The sequence below is a fragment of the Labrus mixtus genome, chromosome 7 (genome assembly GCF_963584025.1).
Source record: "Labrus mixtus chromosome 7, fLabMix1.1, whole genome shotgun sequence".
NCBI lineage: Eukaryota > Metazoa > Chordata > Actinopteri > Labriformes > Labridae > Labrus > Labrus mixtus.
In genome coordinates this window covers 3,624,718-3,641,542 of record NC_083618.1, presented here as the reverse complement: position 1 = coordinate 3,641,542, position 16,825 = coordinate 3,624,718, and the positions used below count along the sequence as shown (strand labels likewise).

General features: G+C 39.7%; 2 protein-coding genes across 2 annotated transcripts; both read right to left on the bottom strand.

The window, feature by feature from the left end:
• Positions 1-368: 368 nt before the first annotated feature.
• On the bottom strand, positions 369-2,783 carry LOC132977519 (cytokine-like protein 1). The gene is made up of 4 exons (XM_061042139.1): positions 2,427-2,783; positions 2,254-2,298; positions 1,287-1,433; positions 369-1,193 (listed from the first exon to the last, which is right to left on the bottom strand). Exons 1-4 carry the CDS (start codon positions 2,574-2,576, stop codon positions 1,092-1,094), a joined length of 444 nt encoding a protein of 147 aa, XP_060898122.1. The 5' UTR covers positions 2,577-2,783; the 3' UTR covers positions 369-1,091.
• A 137-nt stretch (positions 2,784-2,920) lies between these two features.
• LOC132977516 (limbin-like) lies at positions 2,921-16,606 on the bottom strand. Its single transcript, XM_061042137.1, has 23 exons — positions 16,174-16,606; positions 15,303-15,378; positions 14,843-15,024; positions 14,392-14,448; positions 14,069-14,255; positions 13,842-13,942; positions 13,604-13,669; positions 13,350-13,484; positions 12,982-13,121; positions 12,562-12,886; positions 12,226-12,465; positions 11,234-11,409; positions 10,850-11,009; positions 10,582-10,758; positions 10,163-10,455; positions 9,592-9,766; positions 8,664-8,807; positions 8,205-8,432; positions 7,849-8,081; positions 7,666-7,753; positions 7,391-7,566; positions 3,960-4,061; positions 2,921-3,774 (listed from the first exon to the last, which is right to left on the bottom strand). The coding sequence occupies exons 1-23, from the start codon at positions 16,333-16,335 to the stop codon at positions 3,375-3,377; spliced, it is 4,023 nt and encodes a 1,340-aa protein (XP_060898120.1). The 5' UTR covers positions 16,336-16,606; the 3' UTR covers positions 2,921-3,374.
• Positions 16,607-16,825: the final 219 nt, after the last annotated feature.

Sequence of the window (16,825 nt, the reverse complement as noted above, 5' to 3'; positions counted from 1 at the left end):
CATGTTCCAAAATCCAACAAGTCATTACACTGTTTTAAAAAGAATTGCTACATAATGGTGGAGACAATTACAAGACCAAAGTAAAGCTGAGTTTTTATCTTACATGGTTCATGAGTCATCCTCTGTCTTTTGATATGTAAGTACTCAACTATTCGGATGTGCTGTAGTTGTTAGTATTTATCTTATATCATAAAGATGACTACATGTAGAAGATGGGGTAAATTTTAAATGTTGATCAAAAAGAACTAAGAAATACAGAGTTACAGCTAAAATAACCTCACTGATGTAAAAAAATGACATCATGCAGATTCACAGACCGCACCAGTTTGTTCTATGTAGTTTATGAAGTGTAAAAAAATACACACTGATACATAAAGATGACGTTTATTACAAAATATGAGGCCTTTCTAAATTGCCCAAAAGTAAAGATAAAAACAGAAGACTTTCGTATGTCCACTACAGTCAGGCCTCTATAATTTCATATCCATCCTGTCACAGAACTTGAACGTTTTTCTTATGCTCAGCTTCAGAATTAGCAGCACTTAAGTTGTTACTCCTGCGATATAAAACAGGAGACAAAATTGTGAAAGGAGCACAGTACACAAGCATGTACCTATGACATTTAGTTCTTATGTAACGTTTTGAACCCACCATGTTCAACCCTTTTAATGTTTGCAAAAAGCTGCATAATGCCTCTTTAAGACATGTTAGTCAGAGCAAGGGTTACGGCAACACAACATATTTCTCTTAATGGCACACTGAGCTTTGATCAGCTCTGGTAAGCAAGCAGCAGTTAAGCCCACTCACAAGCATCTCTTATTGGTTTATTATTTCAAGGTTTTCATCGGCATGGTTGGCATTCAGCAAATTTCCTGTGGAAAGTTCTGCACTCCTTTGCTGGAATGTAGCCACACATGTCCGCTAACATGAGTGTGCAGCTACAGCAGCGCCAACTAGGTACAACGTCCAACAGCACTGTGTGTTTGGCTAATAATGCTAATCCAATGCAGTGCACATCAGGGTTTATATTGCACTTGCTTTACTAAACTACTATACTGCTAGTGTGTTTTGTTAAAGGAATACATGTCTGCTCATCTCTCCTCCTGTAGCAGCTGAAGTCTGTCCTCTGCGTAGTGAGGGCTGCTGTGTCCAGTGTCAATCGCCTCACAGTCGTCTGTGAAAAACACCAAGTCCTGCAAAGGATCAAACACAAAAACACACACGAGAGCTTGAAAACAAAAAATCTTCAGGTGAAAAATGCAGCTGTTGTTTCGGGGTGTTCTTACCCTGTAACACATTCTGGTGATGATGTTGTACAAGTTCTGAATTTTACGTTTCAAGAGCACCATTCTTGGACGCTCTCTGCAGTACTGGCTCGGATGGTTTAGGACCACGTAGAGAAAGTCCCGGAGTTTAGTGGTGACACATGAATTCTAGACAGACAGAAGCAGACAGGATGAGCCGCTCCACTTCTTATAAGGTCTTATTAGAGATATTGTTATTTCACATCAGTATTTAGCAAATCATCATTCTGACAAACAGGTCAATTGTCTTTTCAACACTTTAAACCTTAAACATATATTGTTGACGAAATGTAGGGAAGATTGTGTTACAGAAATGTAACCCATAAATCTTGACTGCGACTGTTTTCTGTTTCTCTTTCAGTTGAAGACAATTGGCTGCTGTTCATCAATATGTGAGGAGACTTTAGAAGAGATATAGAACACTTTCTTCTGTCCTGTCACTGAAGGGGTTAAACCTCCAGGTCATGAAAAAAAAGTGAAGTGCGAAAAATACTACGACCCCCTTTAAGCAACTCTTCCTGCACGTCATATACATGACAGTACAGCAGGGCTACTCAAAAAACAACTATGTCATTGTTATGGTGATATGAGCATTTGGAAAGGAACTCATAGCAATAAGAATGATTCTATATCCAGCCATGCTTTGTCACTCAGCATGTGTATAATGGCCATGCTTTATACCATTTGATGCAGTCACATGAAGATGTGCTAGTCATCAGTTAGTTGGTGCCAGTTTAGCCTATAAAGTGGTAAATCATGCTTTTTGGATCTGGAAAAACATGAATAACAATACACATACATCCTGCCAGTTCTAGTTAATATGCACTTGTCTGCTTCCGTACACTTCATATATTATTTCTAAAATATTATGTTACCCCGCATCGCAGTGTTTCTCATATCGTGCAGGCTTCAGTAGTCTACATTGTTTTTTGTTTTGTTTTTTACTTACATGCACATCGAGGAAGATCGTTGGCAGAACCTCAGCACACTGTTTCTGCAAACAAAGAAAACATCATCGTCGTTAAGGGCACATAGCACAGGGGCGCCGGACTACACAAGTCCACACAGTCTTTGTCAACAGAGTCTAACACAAATCATTGGGCTTCTGTAATAATGTCTCACCGTGCGATGGTATGTGTGTATCTTATCCAGCAGGGTCATGACTTCTTTGCTCAGGCCCAGAGTTCGGGAGTAGCAGGTCGGAGGAGCGCACTCCGACAGCCACACGAAGCTGAAGAAGAAACACAGGAGAGAGGAGAGTCCCAGCCTCATGTCGGAGAGAATCTGCAGCTCAGGACCCGCGTCGAGCTGCTGGGACTGTCAACAGGGGGGCTCAAATACTACAGACGACGACTGAGCAGCACTTTTTATGAGTAGTGGTAGAAAGAAGAAGAAAAAAAAGAAAACCGATGGACGATGACGTGGAAGCGCAGCGAGGGTGAAGAAAACAACCTGGGTGTGCTGAGTGTTGGAGAGCAAATCACTCTGTTCCTGTGAGCTCCAAATACCAGAGATAATAGATCTTCTACAGGTCATTACACTGGAAAACAATCAGTGTTCTGGCATGTCATTTCATAAAACATAAATCAGTATGAACAAATGATCAAGGGGGAAAGTTTCCAGGAGCGTAACAAATGTTTATTAAAATGTGTTCAAACTGCTTCACAGAAAGGAATCCTATTTTTAGTTCCTGTGTATCCTGAGTGCTGTACCGTGTTTAATTCTCAACTCAAACCACAACTATCAGTAACTTCCTCACATTTGGTGGTTGTGAACATGACTAATAATAACATATTAGTTGGTGTTTCTGTAAAGTCTACCTCCTCCATAAATCTGAGTTCATGTCCTTTGAATTATACTCTGTGTTTATAGTGTTTAGGAATAAGCAGATAAACCAATCTTGAAAGAGTTGAAGTCAGCTGCCTTTACATAAAAAAAACAGAACCAGATTCCACACACATCCAGAATTTTCTTTTTTCTAAACAGCAAAGCTATTGGTTCATTTATTATCATATATCACTGTCATACCATCCTTAAAAAAACGCTGCGAAAGGACAATGTTTTTAAGACTTAAGGTAGGCTTGATGGAGCCACAGAGCCTCTCTTAAAGTTGAGGAAATTTCTTTTCCGTTTTCTTGAAGGTGCACCCGCGTGGTCACTTGACTCCGGTGGGTCTCGAAACACAAACAATCTTTCTCCTGCAGCGGGGAGGTTCAGTGGCATCATGTCTCCCTCTGCTGCGTGCTGTGTTGTTTCGCTCACACTGTCCACAACCCTCCGTGCTGCAGTGTCACCATGCTGATGTATGACCGCCTCTTCAGACAAAGGGGGTTTATAAACAGGCTGCTGTGCTTCATGAAGACTGTCCTTTCCATTCTCTTTAAGCAGCAGAGGTGCTACGTCTCTTGGAGGAGAGTGAAGGGACCTGGGGAGCAGTTTGTCCACCAGATTTCGCCTCTTTTCCTGGAGTCTGTGAGAATGGGAGCACAAAGGAGCTGTTGTTAGTTTGGTTTGGAGTGCAACAGTGCTTACCTCATGAATGTGGTCACTGCAGCCCAGCCGTGTAATTCATGACAGGCGTATTACAGACCATTAAGGGATCTGACAGCTGAGCTACAAATGAGTGTGAAAAACACAGACATGTGTTGCACTTACCTCTCTTCTTCTGCAGTGCAGGTCGGCATATTTAGCATATTTTGATGCACCACGTCTTCTCTCAGTTTGACAGGAAGAAGTCTGTGTGACCCCCCGACACACCTGCACAAAAAGTCATCAGTCCATTATGAAGCTTGTTACTGTGATACAATCTCTGCAGACAACAATTGGCTTTGATTGAAAAATGGTCAGGGATGCCGGGCCATCGGATACAGTGTGACAAACTTTCATTAGGAGGAGATCTATTTTTTTTTATCTTTGGCATGAAGGTAAAAGAGATAAAAACATGAACTCTCTGTCTTTAAAGCTACTGTGAGGAACTTAAGGTTGGTTTCGGTTTGATTTTGGTACCCCCTTTAGATGAAGCAGTACTGTACCTCTCATCTCTTTTCTGACTTTGTAGTGTACATGTGTAAGTAATGTTTTTTGTTTGTCTCCCCCCCCAAATTTTTTTAAAAAATAAATAAATAAACGTGAGAAAAAGTTTTGAAGCGTGCTGTTAATCCCTCTGTACTCCCCGACATGACTTCATTTATCAAAAATAGTTAAGTTAGAGAAATAGTCAAGCTTGTCCATGATGCTGTCGTTTACTTTTGTTGATCACAAAGATGCATCAATATTAATATGGTTGCGAACTTTTACCTTTTTGGGTATATTAGAAACCTCATTTTAAACCTCCCAGCCTCTGTTTGGAACTGTTTTACACTGTTTTATTTATTACATTTATTATTTGAATTATTGAATGATTCTGTAATGACTCCATGTCATTGGAGAGGAGAGTTGCCCCTCAACGATCTCTGGAGTATAAATAAAGGTTGAATGAATGAATGTTTCATAACCAGCTCAACACTCCTCATAGGAGCTTGTTAAGCAGCTGAATGCTGCGTGGTACAAAAGACGAGGACAAAAAGAGGCATCACATTTAGCAGCTTAACAAGCTCTGATTATACAGTAGGCACTTTGTTCTCTGCACTCCCTCTGACATCCTTTACATGTGATCATACGATGCTTTAACGATCTGTTTTAGTCACACATTTGAATGGTTTTGTTTCATGTTATTATGGTTTTTGATGTCTTTGGTCTCTTTTTAAGTAGGGTGCCCCATGTTATGCCTGTCATATTAATAAAAAGAAAACACCTATATAATATGTAATATAACAAGGATGTTTTTTTATAGGAGATTTTTATATTTCATATCATCCCATAATCAAAGAATTAAGGTTTGATGGACAGGATAAACAGAACATTGTGAGCACCTGGTTATTAAGTCTTGTTTTTGTGGCATTTAAAAAAAAAGAAAAACATCAATGTATTAATTAAAATATTCATAATAAATAAACAAGACAAGTCTTTTTTTTTGCAGAAGGTTAAAGATATCATTCCACTCAATGTCACATCTGTAGTATTAGTTACAGCTGTTTGATAACATGTGGAACAGATATTAGAGAAGCTACCTCTGACCACAGACTGACAAGTCTTAGTCCGGGAACCTTTTTTTCTTCTTCTTCACTCAAAGATAGAAACTGAATTACTCAAACACAGAACAATTAAAAAAAGACTCATATCTGTTTGAACCCTGTTTTCTGATGTATTGTGTATTTCACTATAGACAACTCTGAATAAATAGATCTGCTCAGAAGAACCTTAAAGAATCAGAAATCCAGGTCGGATCAACAACTCTCAGCTCCTTTTCCATTAAAGACTTCTCGACATCTGTTCCCTTCTTATTGTTCACTTAAATCCATATGGTTTAGTTGTAGAAGTGTTCTCATTATTCTGCAGACAAACAGCCGAAACAAAAAAAAAAACTTACAAAGAACAGAAACTAAAACCTTTCACATATTGTTCCGATCAGAGCATTTTCACTCCCTTGTCCTTTGGCCAGACAGCTGCGATCCAAATAGACATTATTCATCAGTAAAGAAATCCAAACTCAGCGGGGGCCGACATGTTCCAGTGTTTCAGGAAAAGAAGGAAATTAGGAGATGAGTAAAATCAGTTATCTCTGGATCTTGGCTCGAGGAAAAGGATCTAAACAGTATTTTATTTGTTCTTCAAATTGAAGACAATGCTCCGAGTTACGTCTGTTACAACCAGCTGCTGTGTTTGAACGCCACTTACATTTAATCAGTGACTTCACTCTCTCAAACCACAGAACCACAGAGACTCTGGCTGAGGACTCGGGTTGAAACAGTTTGCACTATACTTAATTTGTAAAGATGGAATGGAAGGAAAATAAGAGGAACTAGTGCATGACCGAAAGCTTTTGTTGGCTCGTGAACACGAGTTGAAAACGCAAACTCAAAGCTAAGTTTGCATGTTGGGAGAGAGTGACAGTTTTTTGTATGAAGAAGAGTAATTTGATATACAAATGAAGTGCTTCATGAGGGACAGACAATCTGCTCATTGCAGTAAAAGAGTTTTTGTTTTGATACTTATTATCATGTTGTAATAGTCCAAATAGTAAAGTGAAGCACACATATGAAAATAGTTTTATGACATGCAGTAAAATGTTTACAGTGAAGCTTTTGAAAGCTTTTGGTCTTTTTTCCTCTGTTTTTTTTGTTTGTTGGGTTCTCGGGGTGTAAACTGGCCTTTACGTCTTTCACTGCGTGTACTCTTTCTAACTTGTGTCTTTAGTCATTAAGAGCAGCATGCTACATGTCAGACAAATAATGAAAATGTGAGATATAAGAGTCTACTGGCTCTGCTACAGTTACAGAAAGTAGTTCTGCTTGTCTGATATTTCACAGGACTTGGATCTAAAGTGTATTGGGGTAACGTGTCCATCCTCAGCTGCTGTCATGTTATTCACAGATTAATCCAACAAGTCTGTTGTTGCTTCCATATTGCCGGATCCAGGCAGGATATTTATGCCTCTTCTGCATTGTGTAACATATGGAGGGGTTGGTGTTAAAACCACACACTGGGACGCACATATAACACCGTTGCAGATACATTGTGTAAGTAGAAAAGTATTCATGACGGTGGTGCTGTTTCAGAACAGCCATGTGGAAAGGACTAGTGGTTACTTGTTCATCCACCTTCATGTTATTCATCCACAAATGCTTCAAATATTACAGATTCATTTATTTTGAGGTGCATCTTTTTCTGTTTGCTTTTTTTTCTAAATGTTAAACATGTCTGCCACTAATGGCAACCAAAGGACAGGAATGGTTGCCGAAGAAATCTGTAGACAACAAATGACGTGTCGTCACTTCACAGACTTTAATCGGCCAATGAACTACGAGTCTATTTCTATCTACTCTTTCTAATGATGTAGCATTGAACTTGTTAAATATCAAACAGGCAGAACCAATACATCTCAATATGAAATACCCGGTGTATCTCTGTGCTAACGTTAGTATCTGTCCCATGTCACCTCCATTGATAATAAAGACGTGTAATAATGAAGTAAACCTGGTTCTTACCCTGTGTGTTCCAGCTGTGCAGATGCAGAGATGGGGTGCTGTTTGGGGCAGAGGGCGTCTGTGATGGAGAGGAGTTCACTTTCAGGCAGGGTGGGGAGGAGGAGCCGCAGGGCCTCCAGGAGAACTTCAGGAGAGACTTGACTCTGCTTCACCAGCTGAGATGCAAAATCCAGATCCTGTGATGAAAAGCATGACACAGGGCTACCTTCAGTACAGTGTTCTTCTTACCCTGGCTTTACCGTTAGATTAAATATAGAACTGAAAATATCACAGACCTGGTCACAGTTTGCATAAAGTCTCCTGAGCTCCATTTGTTCTTTCAAATATTCTACGGCTTGATTGTTGGCAGTCATTTCTTTCAACCTAAAAACACCAGAGCGTTTCAACACTGTAACATTTATTGGCCTCTGTGGAGCCACAGAATTCCTCTTTACTCCTGAGGTGACATTCCAGCTCACCTCTCAGCCAACACTGTGTTGACCTCTTCACACTTGTAGAGCGCCCCCTCAAGAATGGACGACATCCTGCAGTCCTGCTGCAGCTGGAAAAGTCTCTCCTCCTCGCTCTCCTCCTCTCCCTCACCAAAGCTCTCACTTTGTGTTGCATTTGACTCCATTTTGGACGTGCACATTTTCCGGCTGTCCAGCTCTGCTTTCTCCTTCTGATGCTGCTGTTCTGCCTCTTCTAGGCCCTGCGGCGAGAATTAAATGAAACTCTAATATCTACAAAGTTCAGCGCTAAAGTGACAAAGCAGGCGATCATGAGCAGTCCTCCGACTGTGTAATCTACAACTAAAGAGTCAAGCTTCGCCTACCAAGCAGTGGCTCTGTATACTCTGGGCCATCTCCTGTCTTTCTGGGCTCTTTCTCTCTCTGATCTGCTGGATGAGCAGGCTGTGCAGAGTCAGTATTGCTCTGGATGTCTCCAACACTTTGGTTCTCCTCTCAGCCTTCTGGTAGTGGATTGTTGCCATCTGCATTGCCAGACTGTCGGCCTGAGAGCGCAGCTCATCCTCTCTCTCACTCTGCATCCCTTCTGTCACCTGCCATGAGGAGAAATGATGGATTTCACTTACAGTATATTGTGACCCCACCCTCCCTTGTGTGCACTTGGAAATGTTACTTTAAAGGGGTAAGGCTTCCCCTGAGAGACAGAGAGTTTGACATCATATAGGATGAATTGTCCCTTTTTTCATTTCAAAAATGTTGTTCACTGACAAATTCCTTTGAGTGAAGTTTATACGAAATCAAAACAAATAGGACAACAGCTGAACCTTTTTCATGACACCATCCTCCATCTCCTTCTCCTTCTCGAACAGTTCGATCCGCTCCTCAAGCCTTTTCTGGAAAAGCTGTAGGTCAGATGTGTCTGTTTTCTGTCTGGCCTCGCTGGTTTTCCCCCTGGATTGCATACTTGTCTGCAAAAACCACAATAACCATAAGGTGGTTGGGAAATGAGTCTGAAAATGACCCTATGCATAAATGGAACCACTCTGAGGAATCGTTTTATATTTCTCAATAACAATGTGCATTCATCCAGTCGAAATAAGACTGTTTGTGGTGTGGTTTGACCTTGTGGTAGCTCCAGTTCTTTTCACATAAAAAGCATTGAAGTGCACCATTAACTCAATCTGCTGCTGTTGCTTGATGCACATGGGCTTCGTCCTTTAAATGATCCTCAGAATCATTTTTAAACAAAACAGTATTTACATCATCAGAATAAGACAGATGTGGGTATAGAAACGTCATTCCCTGAATAAAGGAAGAATACAAGGGAACATTTTTAATCATGTCATTTAGCTCTTAAGCTAAACAAAAAACAAACTAAATAATGTGCATGGTGAAAATGATTGTTTTTTCTTCTTCTACATTTTACAAAACATAGGTCATCTGAAAATGTAATTCCAAAAACCATAAGACAATTTTTTATAATTTAATTTGACTCGTCATTCAAACAGAAAACTCATAATCTTCACCTTTTACTGCACTGACAGAGTTCCAAATGCATTAAGCATAAAAACAGACGCCATGAATATTTGACAAAAACAATGTAGTAATTTACCGTCCGAGCCTTTGCCACTGTAACTTTAAGTAGGTTCTTCCAGCTGTAGCCAAAGTAAGCAATGCTCTAATCATAAATGCAGAGTTTAAAAAAAAAAAAATTGAACAATTGAATAAAATAACGTGTGATTCTGTGTTCACCATCTGTTGCTCGCTTTCCTTTCTCTGAGCTGCCAGAGTGGTGTGCAGTTTGGTCCTGGAGACGGCGTGGGGCAGCACCAGGCTGCGGTCCATCACAGACAGACACTTCTGAAACTCCAGTTTCATCCTGAGACGGTCATCTTCAGAAAGTGTCAACTGGGATGAACATAAACAACTGAAACATAGGGAGAAAAGACTAGCAGTTAAAAACACTGGGGTTTGACATTTGACTTTGATGGCTGAGTTTCTTTTGTGAGTTAAAAATGTGAAACAACAATGCAGGATAGTAAAATTATTATTTGTGGGAAATGTGCTTTGGGAGGAACAGTCTGGTGTCAGACCTTTTGATTACTATCTGAAACTCCATCTAAAGTGTGCAAATCATGTGAAACCAAATGTAAAAAAACAAGTTTCATATTATGCAGTAGGCGCTTGTTCTAAATAAATACATTAATTTATATGTATAATCTATCTACCTCTCCCAGAGAGAACCTGACCAATAGGGAAAACACAAACATTCATTTGTCTTAATACTCATAAATAAAAGGGCCGATGTTATCTTTACACTGACCTAAAGAAAGCTCTGAAGTTTTCTCTGAGCTCTTTCTGCTCCCGCAGCTCTCTCTCCATGGCTTCCCTCAGAGCCTCCCTGGTGTTTCTTAGAGTGTGTAAAGCTGCCTTTCCTTCCTGGTGCAACTTTTCTTGGCCCTGCAGGAGACCACTTGTTCCTTGTCCTGCCTCTGGTTCTATCTGCAGAAGGGAGCGCTGCGCTCCTGTGGACGACAGTGTTAGCACGGCCTGGTTAGCAGAGGGCTGGATAGCTTTGAGATCTGTTATGGAGCCCTGGATCACACGCATGGTCACCTATTGGACAGGATTAAAACATGGAGTAAATTAAACTCTACAACTCAGAGCTTTATTTGTATGTGTTTTGAATGTATTTCTTTTGAATTAGGTCATTAAGTGCCTGAAGTGTACTGTCAGTGTCACCTTGCGGATGTCAGCAGCGGCCTCCTCATCCAGGTTGTTGATGAGCTCTGCCAGCTCCAGACCCTGAGCTGTCAGTAAGTTCTGCCAACAGTGCAGGTGCTGAGCTACATCTATCCTTCCCTCCAGACCTTTAGAAAGACCTGACAGATCCTTCTGTCTCTGTTTGTGAACCCGCAGCTGGAGAAAGCCAAGTGAAATTGAATCATTTGTTTTTTTTATCTAATGCAGGTGTTTGGAATAAAAGCCTCAACATGTATGATCTCCTCACCATGTCAGAGATGAGCTCCCGTCTCTTCTTAATCAGTCCACAGCGCATGGCTCCTCTCTCCTGACTCAGTGCCTCATCCACTCTCTTCCTCACCATCACCAGCTCCTTCTGGGACTTCTCCTGTAGCTGCTCTATCTGCTCTGCAGGAACAATGCTCCCCCTGGTGGAGAGATGTAGGTAAGACATTGGAAGCAGCTGCCCTACAGGTAGAGCTAGTGAAAAAACTTTGGTGTTACTTTCTGTTCAATACCACAAAAACAGATTCACTTTTTAACATTTGTGTTCACACTTCTGTAGAAGCTTATTGTGCTACGTTAGCACAACTATTGATGGATGGTAACCAACCACGTGATGTCACTGCTGGTAACTACGATGGGCCCTGACCTCCTGATGTGAGTGAACCAGCTGTCCAAACTGCTGGAGGTGCTGGAGAAGGCGTCAGAAATCAGGCTGTTGAGGCTGTGAAGGCTGTGCACTAAGAACTTCCTCTGTGCATGACGCTCAGATAGCACATAGCGCTGGTTAGCAAGGACAACATCCAGCACCTCCTCTAGCTGATCCTGGACAAAAAAGGAAAGGACACATCTCATGTCAAATCTCATTATTTATTTATTTTTAATGTTTTGCTTCAGCAACAACCTGTTGGATAATGCTATTAAATAAAAAAAATTTATGTACTTGTAATAATGGCAAAATATATAAACACGAGCATGCAGTGAATAAGTGATCTTATCATTCTCAATCAATCATCTTTAGCATTCAAGCCAACGTGTACATTAGAAAAATATGTTTTACTGTAATCTTGATTAAGATGTTAGGGGTTGGAATTAAATACTTTTCATAAAAGTTGCAGAAACAACACAACTCCAGCTTTAAAAGATTCACTTGTGATTACGTCATAAAAACAGGGGAGCCGCCTGTGTGGAAAGGCTGTTGTTGATAATGCAGTCAAACTTAGAGAGTGCAGCATAACATCCGCGGTAACCAGATGCACAAAATGATCAAATAACAGCATTAAAACATCTAAATGTAACTTGTGACATCATACTCCAATCTTTACATCTAAAATGAAACATAACAGCAGACATCTTCCTCTCTCTCTCTCTGAACACCTGCAGAGCATACAAATGCTACTTGCAGCACTATCTAGAGCGGTACAGAGCAAGGGACGACTGTCCACAAGATAGATGTTTTTAAAATATATCTTTCTTTTTTTAAACAGTCCAAAAGTATACATTTGTGGCTGTAAACACTGTCATGGATCATTTAAATCTCGTGAGTTAACATTCAGCATTCCAGATAAATCTGGTAGAACATGAATTAGTTCAACATTTAAATAGTAAACTCAGTACTCTGACACTATATTTTTCACTTACTTGACAGGTGAAGTAATCGTGCTGAAGACTCTTGGTTGTACTCTTCTCCAGTTCGCCCATCCTGGTGGCCTCCTCCAGCTCCTCAGAGAAAATCTTGTGCAGCTCGACCCGACGCCACTCAATGATCTGCCTTTGGACCTTGGCTGAAGCCTCCTCGTGTCGGACCAACAGGATACGCTGGAGCTGATTCTGGCTCAGCTTGTGCAGCTTCTCGAGGAGGACGCTGCAGCGGAGGAGTTCCTAGTGACGGAATGTAGTGGTGTTTGAAGTAAATCAAAAGTATCAAAAGAATAAAAACCAAGCCAACTTTTGAAACAGTTATTACAGTCTTATAACCTGTTGGTCTGCATGATGACACAGCAGCTTGGCCTGGGTCTTCTCAGCAGCTTCTCTGCAGTGCTCTGCCTCCATTTCTTCCCGAGTCTCCAGGTTGCACCGGCCAGCCAGAGCAGCCATGCGGGCCCCTCGCTCCTCCTTCAGCCGACCCTCCATGCCCAGCAGCTGCCCGTGAAGAACACTGAGCAGCCTCTGCTGGGCCTGGGTGCTGGCCTGGCCTTTGCATCGTAAGCTGCTCAGCAGCGAGGACATCACATCCTTGTAGATCTGAATCCGGGTGTTCTCCAGGTTATTGGTGGCATGCAGCAGCGTAGACATTTCAAGGCTTAGAGAGAATTGTAGAGTGAACGTTTATGTTACATTAAAGTTAATTGAGCCTAATAGAGACTTATCTTAATCCACTTTGACAACTCTACTCACTTCTCCAAAGCTTGGTACATGTTCTGGGGATCCTCGAGAACCATGATGTCCACCACCTTGTCTTCAAATGTTGCCTCATCTTTTACGCTCTCACTCATGTTGCAGTCTGCATACTCTGGGTCTGAATCACCTCTGTTCCTCTGAAGTAAGAAAACATGTTTGCATTTTGTACACAGATCATGAACTAAATATTTAATGATGTAAAAAAAAGAGGAAAATACACTGAACTCCTTTGATTAAAATATCAATAAAATAATAACTCTTATTTTTTACATCATTCATGCACTCAGATAAACATCAATTGTATCTAACAGATCAGTGCTTTTTGACTTGGTCATTCAAATAAAGAGAAAGAAAATCTGTGATACCCTTTGCTGAAGAAGGTTCAGTCTGGTTCTTGGACCTATCAAGTTGATGGCCAGAAATCCCACTGACAGCAGCATCAATGTGACAAATAAACCCACAACGAATCCAGCAAAATGGACCCCATGGTTTGGAAAAATCTGAAATTGTGGGCAAACACATCGCACTATTTATCAAAATCATTTAGAGAACAAAAATGTGAAAACCAATAAGAAAACATGCAGGGCACTAAGCTGAAGGTGAACGGTCCTCAACTCACTCTGTTGGTGGAATTCACCCTCAAGGTCAGATTAGCTGTTAAAGGACCGAACATACTGACGTCATTCTGTGGAGACGAGGACAAAACCCTGGGTTAGAACACGATGCTGTGACTGAACTTTAAACATTGAAATGGTGAAAATTAATAACAGATTTTGTTGAAACAAAAAGTTTCAAGTTTGCGAGAATACTTTTTAAGGTTAAAACAGCAGAATGTAGCTGGAGAGAAAAAACAATACCTGTGAGGCATTAGAGAAGGTGAGAAAAGCTGGAAGATCCAGGACTTCACTCTTATGACTCCTTATGTTAGCTGTATAATTGACTATTACTTTGGATCCAGCTGAAGAGGTAAAAAGTATTTTCTGTTATTGAGTGTGGATGCAGCATGCAGAAAATTAAAACACTTACACATTTTTGAAGAAATGTTTTGTAGGATTATAAACATAAAATAAACTTCCACACTTACCAGACAGAGTATCGATGGCAAATGTCTGGTAGCCTCTTTCCACCACTCTGCCTTCAGTTTTTAGGGCTGCTATTCCAGAGATGGAGTCCCTGATAGCCACCTGAGACAGGTTGGTGCCCCCAGCTTGGCCCAGGTTGTGAATTAGAAGGAAGAATGTCAGTTGAGGTGGATCAGTGTTGAGCTTCACCTGAGGAACATATGTTGGTGTGATAACAGTATGAATCACTGGATAGTCTCCAATGTGTTGATTTACAGTTTCATATCCAAACATTTCAATTTAGAAAGAACAATTTTCATCTTCTGACATAAGTTTCTTTACAAACCTGTGCACACTTGTGGAATTTGACCCCAAATGTAGATGGAGGTGCTGCACTCTGAACCTGCAGAAACATAAAGGGAATGAGACATTCCATCATCCTCAATATTAGGTAAAATATCATGTTGGCATGATATTCATTCATTGATTGTAACTGGACAGACCATCCAGACATTTATTGTATGCTTTTTGAGTAAGGGGCAGGCAAAACAAGTACCGTAAGTATATTCTTCTCCCTGCTCCTTTCCGTACATGGGATAAAGTGTGAATTGTTTTTTTCTTTTTCTTTTGACATGTACGGAACAAATTCAGAAATGAAATGTTTCTACTTCATGGTTGCTCTTTTCAGAGCTTTAAGTCCTAACAAACACTACACATACAAGTTTGTAGAAAAAATAAACAATCTCATTAAGTTTGGACAAATACCAAAGCAATGAAAAGACTTTATAGAAACACACCTGAGGCAGAGTGTGCCCTGGGTTAATTCTGGTGAGTGTGCTTCTTTTGCTCCTGAAGTGCAACATGTTTGACAAGTAGGTAAATGAGGAGTAAAAGGAGTGTCCCCATGGGCCAGCAGGAGCTGACGAGGAGAGTGGACCCTCTGAGGAAAACGACAGCGGCCAGTTGAATTCCAACGTACCTGTCAGGTTAGATTATGGCATTAAATGTACAAATGTTTAGATTGATCATGACTAAATGAATATTTACATGAATACCTAATAATAAGGTTTTATAAATTGACCAATGCACAACATGCTGTTAATATAACAGTATGAATATCATATGTTTACATTGTGAAATTCTTAACATAATCATTTGTACACACACAACATTTAAACAGCCAAATAATTAGCCAGTATTGAGCTTTCAGTTTTATTGTTCCAAGTTTATCATTGATATAAAAAGAAAAGGACAAACCATTTATTCTAAGCAATGCCATTTCTTTTAATTTCCTGGCAGAGTCATCTTGTTTTACATGGATCCTGGAGAAGCTCTAACGAGGGAAAATGGGCATTAAGCATTGCAAATTTCATATTATAACTTTTTATTTACCAAATTTAAAATGACCAATACCTAATGAAAGTCTAAAGACAGTGATTCCTAGGCTTTTAATGCGAGGGACTATGAGGGACAAAACATGACTAAAGTATAAATTAATTAATTAATTAATAAATAAATAAATTTTGGGAGAAATACATACAATAATTTATAAATAAATTAATAATTAAATAAATGCATCAATAAATATATAAATAAATATATAAATACTGAAAACAATACATCAATGAATAAATAATAAATACACTTTGTTAATGAAAAAGGCTATTTATATATTTTTACATGTATTTAATCATTTATTAGTGTATTTCTACAGTTATATACAGTTATGCATATATCAATGCATACATTTCCACATTAATTGAGTTATTAATTTATTTCTGTATTTTTACATTTACACATCTATTTATTTCTGTATCCAGGTCGTAAGTATTTAAATAAATTTGCTTCTGTCAGTTTTTCAAAATTGATCAATCCTACTTCAGTAATGTTAGGGCGGCCCACTTAATTTACATATTTACTTTTCCTTGTACAACATGGACACAGAAATACATAAATAAATATATTTATTTATATATTAATGTTTATATGAATTTTTGCATTTATTTAATTATTTATTTATTCATACATTATTGTATGCATTTCTCCCAACATTTATTTATTTATACTTTAGTCATTCTTTGTCCCTCATAAGGGACCACCTTTGGCAGACGGAAATATTTTCACTCACCTCCTGTTTCTCCATCAGAGGAAGGGGGGGTCGTGTTGTGTACCATGATGTCTCCTGAGATACACAGTCATAATATGCCTGATGTCCAGCACTGTAGTCTTGGATATTCAAGATAAATAACCAAATCGTGACCCCCTTCCCGTTAAAGTGTACCTGAAGCATTCGTAGGTCGGTGTGCCACCCTCACCAGGGAGAGCCTTTAGCTAACGGGGTGCATTGTTTGTCAATGTTAAAATACGCCTTAAGAAAAGTCTTTTCCTGAGAACCACCCATTGTAGCTGCGTCTCCGACGAACGATAATCGTACTTGTTTTCTTTTATTTCAGAAGTTGAACTCTCCACGCAGTTTTTAAAGATTTAACCATCTCAACGTCCATAATATCGTCGCAGCACAACTTCGGAAAAACATTTCCAAAACTTTGGAAGAGTGAACAACTCATTCAGGGACGTAAGGAATAATGTACGTCTGCTTCCAGTCGTGTTTTTCAAATTAAAAGACCCAGGACAAGTTCGCAGCGGGATATGAACTTAATAAACAAAATAAATAATGTAAAATGGCACCGTTAAAGTATGATGATATTGTCTAGTATTCATATAAGTGAAAATATTGTCAAAGCGGGTAATTCAATCATTTTTTAACAGTGCAGGTTTTT

Excerpts from the sequence above, each read along its gene's own strand:
- LOC132977516 (XM_061042137.1), bottom strand. The coding sequence starts at position 16,335 with ATGCTTCAGGTACACTTTAACGGGAAGGGGGTCACGATTTGGTTATTT. Across the intron at positions 8,808-9,591 it reads AGGAAAGCGAGCAACAGATG|ACAAGTATGCAATCCAGGGG; the intron begins GTGAACACAGAA and ends TGGTTTTTGCAG. Across the intron at positions 8,433-8,663 it reads AGGATGGTGTCATGAAAAAG|GTGACAGAAGGGATGCAGAG; the intron begins GTTCAGCTGTTG and ends TCCTCATGGCAG.
- LOC132977519 (XM_061042139.1), bottom strand. The coding sequence starts at position 2,576 with ATGAGGCTGGGACTCTCCTCTCTCCTGTGTTTCTTCTTCAGCTTCGTG. Across the intron at positions 2,299-2,426 it reads TACACACATACCATCGCACG|AAACAGTGTGCTGAGGTTCT; the intron begins GTGAGACATTAT and ends CTTTGTTTGCAG. Across the intron at positions 1,434-2,253 it reads CGATCTTCCTCGATGTGCAT|AATTCATGTGTCACCACTAA; the intron begins GTAAGTAAAAAA and ends CTGTCTGTCTAG.